Source organism: Rousettus aegyptiacus, unplaced genomic scaffold (genome assembly GCF_014176215.1).
Source record: "Rousettus aegyptiacus isolate mRouAeg1 unplaced genomic scaffold, mRouAeg1.p scaffold_m13_p_3, whole genome shotgun sequence".
Taxonomy (NCBI): Eukaryota; Metazoa; Chordata; class Mammalia; order Chiroptera; family Pteropodidae; genus Rousettus; species Rousettus aegyptiacus.
This window is the reverse complement of record NW_023416306.1, coordinates 153,079,265-153,091,494: the sequence shown is the minus strand read 5'-3', so window position 1 is coordinate 153,091,494 and position 12,230 is coordinate 153,079,265. Positions and strand designations below refer to the sequence as shown.

The window sequence follows — 12,230 nt, the reverse complement described above, 5'->3', positions numbered from 1 at the left end:
GAAAAAAAAAAAAAAAAAAGGCAACCAAAACTGGGGAGGGGGGCAGAGCAGGAGGGGGCCATGTTCTAGGCTGAGGAAGCCATGCCAAGTGAGAACAGATGCAGCCCATCAGTTTCTGGAGAGCACTGCCAGCCCGGCTCAAGCTTTTGCTTCACCAGTAAGGGCGTATCAGTGAAAGGCAATATTCTGGAACAAAGAACTCAACTGTCCCTGTTTTCCACCTGAAGTGCCACCCCATTCCATCAAAACCCTTTATAAAAGCAGGCTAAGAATGAGAACTGATGGGTATGTTTGACGCTGTATGTCCTATTTTTACCCTTTCAGAGCTGAAGTTGCTTATTAACAGTGAGATGGCAAAAAGGTGGGCTCAGAAGAGGAAAAAAAGGAAGTCTGGAAAATCAAAAATCTGGATAATCTGCACCATATAAACCTTTCCTCTTATCCTTTAATTAATTCATTTATTCAACATTCAGTAACTAGTGAGTCCCTTCTAAATGTATTACACCAGAAATTGTGGGGGTTATAAAGAGTTTTTCCTATGGCTTAGGATTTTTCAAACCCTTAGATCATTTTCACCACATGCCCATTTGTCATAGAGCGCTGTCTTATCAAGAAACATCTGATAAAGTTCACGCAACCTAAGCAAAGCCTGTGAGAATCTATGTGTCTTACATATTGGAGTCTATTGAGCCCGTAAGCAAGTATGACTCAAGTAGCAGTCTGAAGAAGCTAGATTGGGCCTCTTTACCCTTACAACTTGCCTGACTAAACAACTAATCATGTTTCCTTCAAAAGCAAGGATTATCAAACAATGGTCCAAAAAAAAAAAAAAAAAAGTGGTTTGCAGTTAGCTACTGCTATTAGTTTATCATTATTCAAGTTATTTCATCACCTCTCTTAATAATTAACTGCAGAATTTCACATATAATTTACAAATTTTAGGAATCTTGTCAAGTTTTTTTCTAGGCAGGTCTTAATTCTAAATGTAACATGCCTGATAAAACACTACTAAAAGGTTCCTTCTTTTCAGCACAGTATTTACTACAAACACCAAGCAATCATCATTTCAAGTGCCATTAGGCTCAAAAGCTGCTCTCCATTGTGTGTTGTGAAGACTGAAAGCTTAGACTTAGCTCTTTATTAATAATTGCTTAGCCATTGCACAATATCCTAGAACAGCTGTTTGGAGAATGAAAGAATAATTCAAAACAGGCCAGATATAAAACACTTTCAAACCCCATTTCAAAATAGCTTCTTTGTGTCAACTAGGTGCATGTCTGCAGTGGGAGTTTTTGCGAGGACAGGTGGATAGTATGGGGCCTTCACAATAACTACATCGACATCTGGTACTATAGGGCAAAGCAGTTCTGATGTACTGAGTTCCACATATTGGCATTATAGAGCCATACAGCTCAACAATCGAACTGTGTGATTGTCCGCCTGTATTAACCCAGACCGATGCAACCAATTGCTTTGAGAAATGGTTTTGAAGCACATCTGTGAAACCCATCCTATGGGTACTGACATTTATTTCTTTGAGGTATCACTTTACACTTAAGTTTTTCTTGGTATTTTTCAGGGACTTCTCTTCTGAGGCTAAATTAGGAATTTCTGTTCCTTATTTGAGTTCCAAGAATTGTGCCTTTCCTGCCCTCCGCCCAAACTGGAAGATATAAACCGTGGGAAAGTGTCTTTACAAACTGTATTAAGTTATCTAACTTGGTTTATTTAGTATATTTAGGAAGCCTTTCACATCTGTGGAATCCTCTTTCTTTTAATTCTCTCCAAGCTAAAACAGGTTTGTTCTTCTTTAAAAGAGTTTCTGGGTTCTGCCTCAAAGGTGGGAAGGGAGGCAGGCCCAAACAAAAGCTGACAAGACGGGCTGTTAAGTCAGGATGGAACTCTAGTTTCTCCCTGTTCAGATTGGGTTCTCCCTTTCTAATATTTACTTTCCCTAATAGGAAAAGGGAGAAAGGGAAATAGAAAAAAACAATGCATATAAATAGTTTGTGGGATTTACTTGAGGCCCTAAAGATTCTAAAGAATATGCATTTATGAAGTCCTTCTAGTCACTGTAAGAGCTGACGGAAGAGGCAGAGCCTCTACCCTTGTAACCTTCACCCATCTCAGTTATGCCTGGGAAGGATATTGGTGCTAATTTTAGACCCAGAGACTAAGATGCACAAAGGACAAGTATCATAAAGCATTTTTGGAGCCAGAAACAAAGTTCCTTGACTCACTGCTGCTTTTACTCCAGACCACACAATTATACCCAAGTGAACTGCTGTTAGAATTGGTGCCTTCAGAGGAGACAATTGCTCATAATTGCTAGCTATAAGCCACTTCACTGAGAAAGCTGGGGTCTTAGATGCTGTGAGAAATAATTAAGACTGAGGCCCTAGTGCGTCAGGATCTTCTGAGTCATAGAACTTTTAGTTCAATCTTTAAGACCCACCCTCTAGATCTTGATTCTCCCCTCCCTCGGAAGATAAGAGTAAAGATCTATCTCAAGAAGGTATCAACAGAGTAGATGTCATAGCCTGCTTCTGGTCAGTGTTTATCAGAGTGTAGTCATGGAATCACCAGTTAAAACCCCTTGGGATGCTTGTTAAACTTGCAGATTCCCTGCTCCCTCCCTCCACCTCTGCCCCCTACAGACACCCTAGGCAGGAGGGTGGCCTTTGTGACAAGCATTCTAGGGAGTTCCCCTGCACATCCAAGCCTGCCTTGGCCCTCTGCTTTAGACCAGTACTTCCTAAATACACAAATCATGTGGATTACCTGGGGAGATTTTTTAAAAACATAATTACTAAAGTACTACACATAAAATATGGAAACAACATATAAACATACTACATCAAATTAGGTCCTCCTGCTTGCCTCTGTTTGGTGTTATTCTTCCAGACTTTTATCCTCTGCATGTACATGTTTTGCTTTAATGAAGGGTCATATTATGCATATTGCTCTGTAGCTTCCCCCACCCCCATTTGTTTTTAATGAACAAAATATAAAATGGACTTCCTTACAATTCTATCCCATTCATTAACACAAGGATAACAAATCAAATGCCTACAGGGGTTAGGCAGGTAAGATAAATAAGTTAATGGACCTGGGAGGAACTTCAGAAAACTAGAGGTTTTCCAACTAATGGAATCAGAAGCTACCCAACTCTAGCCAACTGCTGCCATTCGGGAATGTGGGTCCAGATCGCTAAATCTTCTGAGTTCTCAAGGGAAGCAAGAAATGCAAATTCGTTTAATGTGCAATCTCCAGATTTTTAAATATTGGTAACTAGTTCAAATTAAACACTGTGTGAATCAGCCAAAATCCAGACACTGCCCTCAAGCCACCCTTTTGAAACTTCTATTGCAGTAGATACATAATGTTCCCTGTTATGTCATACTTATTTAAAAACCTTTCTTGCTTTTAATTAACAGAATACAAAATGTTACTGCTGAACACTTAGGCCTTGACATTACAGCTGCTACAATGGACAGTCTCATCTGTATCTTTGTATGCTTGTACAAATAATTCTAGAAGTGCAGGTTCAAAACTGCTCTAGAAAAGATTGTACCAGTTTATAGTCCTATTAACAGTACATGAGAGGGTCCTTTTCTGAGGAGCTTTAGACAGATGTCACCCCAGAGATCAGATGTAGTGGATCTGGGATGGAGTCTGAGTATTTATTTTTTTTAAGCTTCCAGATGATTTTGATGATCAGAGAAGCTCTGGAACCAGTCAGTCTTAGATTACAAGTTGTTTGGGACCATTTCCAGTGAATTATAAAGAAAACTGTACTCTCAGTTGTACTTTTCTGTTTTAGACTTACCTCTAACTTCAGCCCTCTATGAAAACATGAAAAGGGCTCTGCTGCTGCTGTTTCAGGCAGTTCAATCAGAGCAGAACAAAAATAAACCAACTCAGGAACCTTCATGCAGTTTTAATTGGCACAACCTACGAAAAGGTATGGTAGACATTTCTGAGCAAAAACATGTATCCTAGCAAGCTTATTCTTTGTTATGTTTAACACACCACTGAACCAGAAAGTTTAAGTTCCCGAAACAAACGCCATAGGTCACCAAGAAGGTCCAGAATGAATAGGTCAAGCCCTGTTACTCCGTTAAGACCTGAAAGGCAAAAAAAAAAAAAAAAAAACAGTCCCAGATATGTCCTTGTTATGGGATGATTAAAAAGGCAGGAAATGGATTTTTTTTTAGGCTGACTTCAGTTCACTCCCCCATTACGTGGAAGGTGCATTCGGCAGTGGCACTGAAGTCTCCTCTCCATTGTGTTCATCTAAGCGGCTTCTACTTAGGATGACTGGTGTCATAGGACATGATCATCAGGATGGTAGAGTTCACTCATCAGGCGGTAGATGTAGGAAGGTGCATTCCCACCAATGTTGGAGATAAAGAGGGTAATGAGCTCTGGGGGGACGTAGTCAAACACAGGACAATGAACACTGACCTTCTCCAGAATGTCTCCTGTAAAGCAATCATATGTGCTAAAGATAAAACTAACGATCCTGGTCTAATGAGTACGTAGTATATAGTCTCAACAATGCAGGCATACTTCCTGCCTCAGGGAGGGGAAGCTGCAGCAAAATGCAAACCAGAAGAGATGACTTTAGATCATGATACTCCCTACTTAAAACTTTCCAATGCCTTTCCATAGCCATTAGAATAGAATTCAAACTTGACCAACATCCTTCAAGATCTAGCCCCTTCCCACCGCACTGCACTAATTACAATTCATACCATTCTCCCCGCTGCTCATTAGTCTCCAGCCATATGGCCATCTTTTTCCAACTGGCTAAGCATGTACCCAACTCAGGCCCTTTGCACCAACGCCTGGAAAACCCGTTCATCTTCACGTGGCAGGCTCTATTCATTTAGAACTCAGCTGAAATATTGTCTCATCAAGACCCTTCCCCAAACTAGCCATTTTCCATCTCACTGTCCTCATTTTCTTTTTCCTAAAACATCCAATGACTTGACATGTTCTTCTCCATCTTCTGCAATAGTATGTAAGCTCTATGGGAGCAGGACCTAGCCGTATTGGTCACTACAATAGTGCTGGGTACACAGTGGGTGCTCAACAGACAGAAATATTTCTAACAGAATGAATGTTTAAATGAATGAATGAATGAAGTTATTCAACTTTCAAGAAGACTTAGCAACCCAAGTACTACGCTTTGCTCCCAGAGAGTTTAAGGCCATGTTAAACAATTTATGAGGCTCTGCTGCCTTTAGAAGTCAAAGAAAAGGACCCAACATGCAAAGTTATGCAGGTTACAGGTTAGTTTTATAAGTAGGAACATTTCATAGCCTGCCTTCTTTGGCAGCCATGTCACCAAAATGACTCCCTAAAGCAAATGAAAACAAGGACATTTTCCCACTGGATTGTTGCCTGTGTCTCGAACAACGTGCAAAGCTAAACCCAGTCAATGCTGAGTGATCCAACCCACCATGGCCCCAATAATTCAGCTAAAATATATTAGTTTCAGAACAAAGTTAACCTGAACTACAGCAGGTCTCTAGGCACTCTAAGCTGCTAAAGAGAGCAATGCCCACAAAAGCACTATTAAAAGTACAACCTGGCAGCATTCAATCCCAATGACCACCAAAACAAAACAAAAAGACCAAAACACACACTCATGCATACACACACACACACACACACACACACTTCTGTACCTTCTGTGAAGGGCAGGACTTCTTCAGGAGTCACAAACTTGTGAAATGAATCTTCTTCATTGGGAAACTAGAAAAGAAAAAAAATTGAAAAAAAAAAAAAAAAAGAAGAGACTCAACAATTATATTTCCGGAAATACACCCAAGAGAAATAAAAACATATGTCCACACAGAAACATGTACATATATGCTTACAACAGCATTATTCATAAAAGCTGAGAGGTAGAAATAACCCAAATGCCTATCAACAGGTAAATACATATTGTGGTATACCTATACAGTGGAATTCAGACATAAAAAAGACACAAAGCATTGTGCAATAATTCAGACGAACCTCAAAAACAATATGCTAAGTGAAAGAGGTCATAAACAAAAGGGTACATATTGTATTCCTTTTACATGAAACACCCCAAATGAGCAAACCCATAGAGACGGAAAATAGATTAAGGATTACTAGGAGATGGGGCAGACGGGAAAGAGGGAGTGATTAATTAACTTAATGGGTACAGAGTATTTTTCTGGGATGATGAAAATTTTGAAACTAGAAAGTAGCAGTTGCACAATGCTGTGAATGTAAATGCCACTGAAGTGAACATTTTAAAATGGTTAATTGCATGTTGTGTGAATTATACCTCAATTTAAAAAAAGACCTAGATATTTCCAAAGCAAATAGCTTCTACCACTAATAAAATGACTCTTCACTTAGTAATTGCTTGTATGTAGGTTGCAGAGGACAGATGCTGGAACAATGACAAATAAAACAATTTTTATGTTCCTAGTTTTAACTTGCTTGGCATTTTCAGAAATGCTCAGGGTCATGAAGAGTGGAAGCAATGTAAATGAAGGGCCTTTCCCAACTATGTATTGTCCTGACCTTACAATCTGGACTTCTTAAATCTGACAGATTATAAATATCAGTATTTTTCTTGGATCAAGACTTCTGTGGCTTTTCCAGCCGCCAGTAGATCTAATCTATTGAGTAAATGAAGATAAAGAAAAGTTCCAGAGTGAGTAGGTTGAAGGCCTAGAGATCAAGCCTACTTTGGCTTCCTTCTCTCTGTTGTTTAGAGACAGACACACATACCTGTGGGGAGAGCTTGAACATAGGAGCACAGACGATGAGTGGGGTGGAATGATGTTTCGCTGCCAATGCTAGAGTGTGAGTTCCTGTCACAGCTCTCAGGGCACCATTGGCCAGAATGGTCTTTGTGCCAATGATCACCTTTGGGACAAGAAGAAAAATCTGAGCCATCCTGGGGATAGAGCCTTAAAAGGGCCATTGGGGACAACAGCATGGATGCTCAAGCCTGAGCTTTGACAACCTGAGGGGTCATACAGCAGTAGAGGGAAAGGGATTATAGGTTTAGGACCACAAGTTCTAGCTTAAAAGTGGGTTCCTAAGGAAAGAATGAATGTAGTACAGGACAGGAAACTGTGATATCTACTGGGTTTTGCCCTGTCTTCTGGAAATCTATATGTCACACCTCCCAAGATAAGGGGAACCTTTCTCATTCTCTATCTACCACTATCCATTCACTACCCACCTCTGAGCATAAAGGGGGAGCCCTCTACCAGATCCCTAGCGGCTGACATGTTCAGCTTACTTCATTCTTCCAATGCTTTAACTAAAAAGAGGCTATTCCAAATGAAGAACAACGATACAGACAAAAGGAAAAGAAATTCAGTTAATAGATTAAAAAGCTCCAAGTACATACATTCAAAGGGTGCTAGAAACTCTTCTCATGGATATTATAATGGGGAGTAAAAAAAATCAATATTTTAGAAGTATAATCTTTATGAATTCAACATAACTCCAAATACACCCACCTTGTTGACTCTTGACATAACAGCAAAAATGGCAGCATCAGTCATGACAGTTGTCTCAATACCTGCTTTGGACAAATTGACTGCCATTTCATGACCCTGCAATAGGAGAGAAAGGTTGATGCTGGGACAAAGAATGAGAGATAGTGAAAGAGCTCTCAAACGTAAATGTATCTGCGGAATTCTGCGATACTGGGCATATTCGACACACAATTTTCAACACATAACTAATTCAATTTTCTGTCTGTGATAGGTATTCTCTGGTTAGCTGCAAGGAAGCCCAGGGGAAGCTAATAAATGTTTAATACTCCACAGTAGCACTAGAGCAGCCACAAAACTCGAAATACTACTTGCTTGCATAATGAGATGTAGCTGACAAGATAGCTCCTGGCTCATCCTTGTCTATTTCCTTTTTTGAGACCTATTATTTACCTAGGAATTGTGTGAGGTCATATGAAACATCAGTTATCCCCATGATAATTTACCCTATTTTGATTCCTCAAAGAATGAATATTTATCTTTTCTTGGACCCAGCTGTTCACCCAAATTTCTTAAACAACTATTTAAGAATGTTCACAGGATGAACTACCTGAAAATTCCCGTAATGTTTTACTTTATCTTCTCAATGTCTTGCTTATCAATTAGAAGTTAGCACAGAGCTCATCTATTCCTCCTTTATTTATTCTTTTTTTTCTTAGCAACTCCAGCAGTCCCCCTACCTGACAGAAAGGAGCACACTCTGCCACAATGACATGGAATTTCCTCTCCCGGGCAGCTTCTCTGAGGAAGGCCTCTACTGTTCGCGAGAAGCCAATGGTCATGATCACCTCATTGGAGTGGATGTGCTCCAGAGCCTGAGCTGCAATGTTCTCCGTTGTCCCTTCTGCAACAACAGTCATATTTTACAAGAATAACATGAAAATGCCATGTAACATCATGACAGACATTACAGAGTACAAAAGAGAAGGTGTGCCTATCACACAGAATGCCCACCTTGCAGACCCTTGCAACAGAGGGTTAATGAACTGAATGTGAAATGCCACATTTTCTTAAAAAGCTCTGCTCCTCTGGGATCTTCTATGTCCCAAGCTCTGACCCTGCCATGACACCAGCTCCTTTACAACTGATTTCAAAGACAATGATTTGGGGCAAGAAATGGTCCAATTTAGAAAATCCTTAAGTGTTAAGAGTGGTTTAAAAAGAGCTTCCCCATCTCCCCCTCAAAAAAAAAAAAAACTCTTCTAAGAAGTGGCCACAACACCTCCACCTGAGAGGAAGGCCACAGAAGACAAATATGGAAGGAATTTGGAAACAGCACCTCAGTGCACTGACAGACCCAGTTTCTTCCTCCCCTGGAGAGCTGTGATTGTAATGAGTATCTGCAGCTCTGCTGAGTCACAAAGACAACAGGGATGGTAGTGTGTGTGTGTGTGTGTGTGTGTGTGTAAAAATTCAAGAGAAAGTTTAATGAATGAGGGTCTATTAAGCATAGTTTTAGGAAGTTTATTTTAAAAATGGAAATAAAGTTCTGTCCTAAAAGGGTCTCTGCCATAGTGGATTTGCAGTCGATAAAGGGTTGGTCAGTAAGGAGATTTAGAGGTTATCTTAGTCCTCCCACCTGTTCCAATCCTTCCAAATCAGGATGGAGGACAAACCTCTGAGAACCAACAGTACTGGTTATCTCCCGCCTCTGCTGATGAACAGAGTCTTCTGTTGTTCTCTCATTTTTCGTAATCTGTCCTATCTACCTAGGGATCAGAACTCTTACCCAGTTCCACAAGCAGCTCATTAATCGCCTCAATGATATTAGACTGGAGTTGGGCATAATAGGAGCTGAAATCCTCGTTCAGACCTCCGGATGTCAAGAGTTTGTGCAGGGACTCCTGTTGGTCGCTCTCGTCGCTGCGACCGTGGAGTCTGGAGGCGACAAGACCCAGAGAGGTAGTAAGGAGGTGTGATGATTTAAGTAACAAAATCTGTTCAGCTCCAATAAAGTCTCCAAGCGAGGAGAGGAGCTCATGCAAAAGGCATCACCCCGCCCAAACCGGAGCCCAGGACGTGGCCTGACCTGCCATACTCCTCCCGAATGATCCTGAGCACTCTCCGCACCATGTTGCCCACGGTGGTCTCCGAGGGCTGCGCAGCCGTCATCCTTCGGCCCTCTCTGCGGATCAATTCCATCAGCTCTCCTACAGTCCAAAACAGGGTGAGCAGAGTAAACGCACGGTGGGGCTGGGCGACTTTCCGCCTGGGGATCGCGAGTGGAAAGTGGCGAGGGACGCGAAGGAGCTAGGCCTGCCTTACCTGCGTTGCTCCAGCAGTGGTCCGTGATGATCCACCGCAGCAGCCCCAGGGTCTCCCGGGCCATGTCCTCGGAGCTGCGCCGCCCGCTGCCCCGCTTCAGGGCCTCCACGAAACTCTCGATCCTCTCGGACAATTCCGAGCCCTTGGCAGCCGCTCCCGGCATCTCGAAAGAAGCCGCCTTCACGGCGGAATCCACACCTGCACGACCTCCGGGATTGCACTTCCGGGGCGGACAAGGTCGGCTTCCGCTCTGAGAGGGGGGGGAAAAAAAAAAAAAAAAAAAAACCTCCAGTTTTGGAGTTGGTAGGCCACGCCCCTCGCTGCCACCTCCCGTCCCTTCCATGAGCCTGAGCCAATCAGAGACGTGGAGCTCCAGTTCGGTTTCAACAGGAATCTGCGCGCCTTCGGGCAGGAGAAGCGAACTGGCCTCTTCTGGCTCATCTGACGCTGAAGAGGTGAGTCGTGAGGCCTCCAGAGGGTGGCTAGTCCCGTTGCCATGGGGACAGCTAGTCCCTTTCGCTGCCACTAAGACCTGCGGCTACGCTGGAGAAGTGGCCGCTTTCCTTCCTGGTGCCTACCTCCGTCTCCTGACACAGACGCTCAGGTTGCGCATACGAGGCCTGCTGCCCTTTTATCACGCTGTTTTATTACATGTTATTGGTTCATTTGCGCTTGTGCCTCTCTTAACAGATTCAGCTTCTTGAGGGCAGGGACCATGTCTTTTTTGCCCTTGCATTCCCAGCGCCTAGCAATTTAGTAGAATCAGGAATGAGGAGACGGAATACTGACCAAAATAAAGAGATTCAAAGAGAACTAATGTGAGAGCAAAGATAACACCCTTCCACTTAGACTTCAGAGGCTAGGCAGTATAATCTCAAGAGGTACCATTTACTGAAAGTTTACTAAATGTTGGGCACTGTGTGTGAATTTTCTTATGTAATGCAACTCTATGAGGTAGGTTCTTTTATCCTCATTTTGCAGATCAGGAAACAGAGCCGCAGAATTTAAGTAGTTACTAAAGGGATGTGTTTATATTTAAATCCAGAGTCTGTCTGAACTCAAGTCTGTGTATAATGAGACTCTCCAATGGTTTCCTTAAGTTAAATTCTTAGAAGTGGAATCCTTGGGCACACACATTTTTAAGACTTGTTACAATTGACAAATTGCCCTCCGAAACAATATATCAGTGCCAAAATCAGACAAAGATAGTTCAAGAAAACTACAGACCAGTATCCCTCATGAACAGCAGATGCAAAAATCTGCAACAAATTAGCAAAATAATCCAGCAATACATAATACATAATAATTAACCTGGAATGCAAAGCTGTTTCAATATCTGAAAAGCAATTTAATAAATCATATTAACAATCTGAAAAGTAAAACCAAATAATCATATCAGTTGGTAAAAGAAGCATTTGACAAATTCAGCCATTTAATAAAAACTCAAAACTAAAATAGAAGGGAATGTCTTCAACTTGATAAAAGGCATCTACAAAATCCTACACCAAACATCATACTTTATGGCAAAAGACTGCTTTCTCCCTAAGATCAGGAACAGGCAAGGATGTCTATTCTAACCATTCTTATTTAACATAACACTCAAAAGTCCTAGCCATTGCAATAAGGCAAGAAAAAGAAATTTTAAAAACGTTCAGATTGGAAAGAAAGAAAACTATCCCTGTTCACAGAGGATATCATCATCATCATTTACATAGAAAATCCCAAAGAATAGAAAATAACAAAAAACCTCTTAGAACAAATAATTGAATTTAGCAAGGATACAAGGCCAAAACATAAAGAATCAATTATATGTCTCTATACTAACAATGAATAATTAGAAACCAAAATTAAAAATGCAATAGCTCCCAAAAGGCATATTTGTCAATTTTACTGTGTGTTGAGTTTAAAATGTCTTAAAAATTGCATCAATTTACATGCTTCCTAGTACCATGTTCTAGCCAATTTTGGATATTATTTTTCTCTATTTTTTCAGCTATCAAACCATTAAAAAATAAGGCACATACTATTTTATACATATAAAATGATATATGTATGTATAACATATGAAAGTTATGAAGCATAACAACAAAATGAACACACATGAGTCCATTTCTCAACTTAAAAATTAAAATTATCAGGTTTATAGACACTTAAAGTAGTATGGCGGATGTCAGGCACTGGAAGGAGGGCTGAATTATTGTTTAATGGGTATGGAGTTTTGGTTTGATAAGATGAAAAGAGTTCTAGATATGGATGGTGGATGAGAGATGTGCACTTACATCGCACAACAATGTAAATGTACTTAAAGCCTGAACTGCGCATTTAAAAGGGTTAAAATGGTAAATTTTATGTTATATGTATTTTATCACAATTTAAATAAAGTAATACATGAAAAAAAAAAACAAATTA

General features: G+C 40.8%; 1 protein-coding gene across 3 annotated transcripts; it reads right to left on the bottom strand.

The window, feature by feature from the left end:
• Positions 1-2,960: 2,960 nt before the first annotated feature.
• EIF2B2 (eukaryotic translation initiation factor 2B subunit beta) lies at positions 2,961-10,053 on the bottom strand. Of its 3 annotated transcripts, none has more exons than XM_016122578.2 (8): positions 9,822-10,053; positions 9,586-9,706; positions 9,286-9,434; positions 8,237-8,400; positions 7,521-7,616; positions 6,778-6,915; positions 5,697-5,763; positions 2,961-3,954 (listed from the first exon to the last, which is right to left on the bottom strand). In XM_016122578.2, the coding sequence occupies exons 1-8, from the start codon at positions 9,982-9,984 to the stop codon at positions 3,941-3,943; spliced, it is 912 nt and encodes a 303-aa protein (XP_015978064.1). In that variant the 5' UTR covers positions 9,985-10,053; the 3' UTR covers positions 2,961-3,940. The 3 variants fall into 3 exon arrangements, with proteins under 3 accessions (XP_015978064.1, XP_015978063.1, XP_015978062.1); XM_016122577.2 differs by having other exon boundaries at positions 3,921-4,427; XM_016122576.2 differs by having other exon boundaries at positions 3,925-4,484; positions 9,822-10,052.
• Between the last annotated feature and the right edge of the window lie 2,177 nt (positions 10,054-12,230).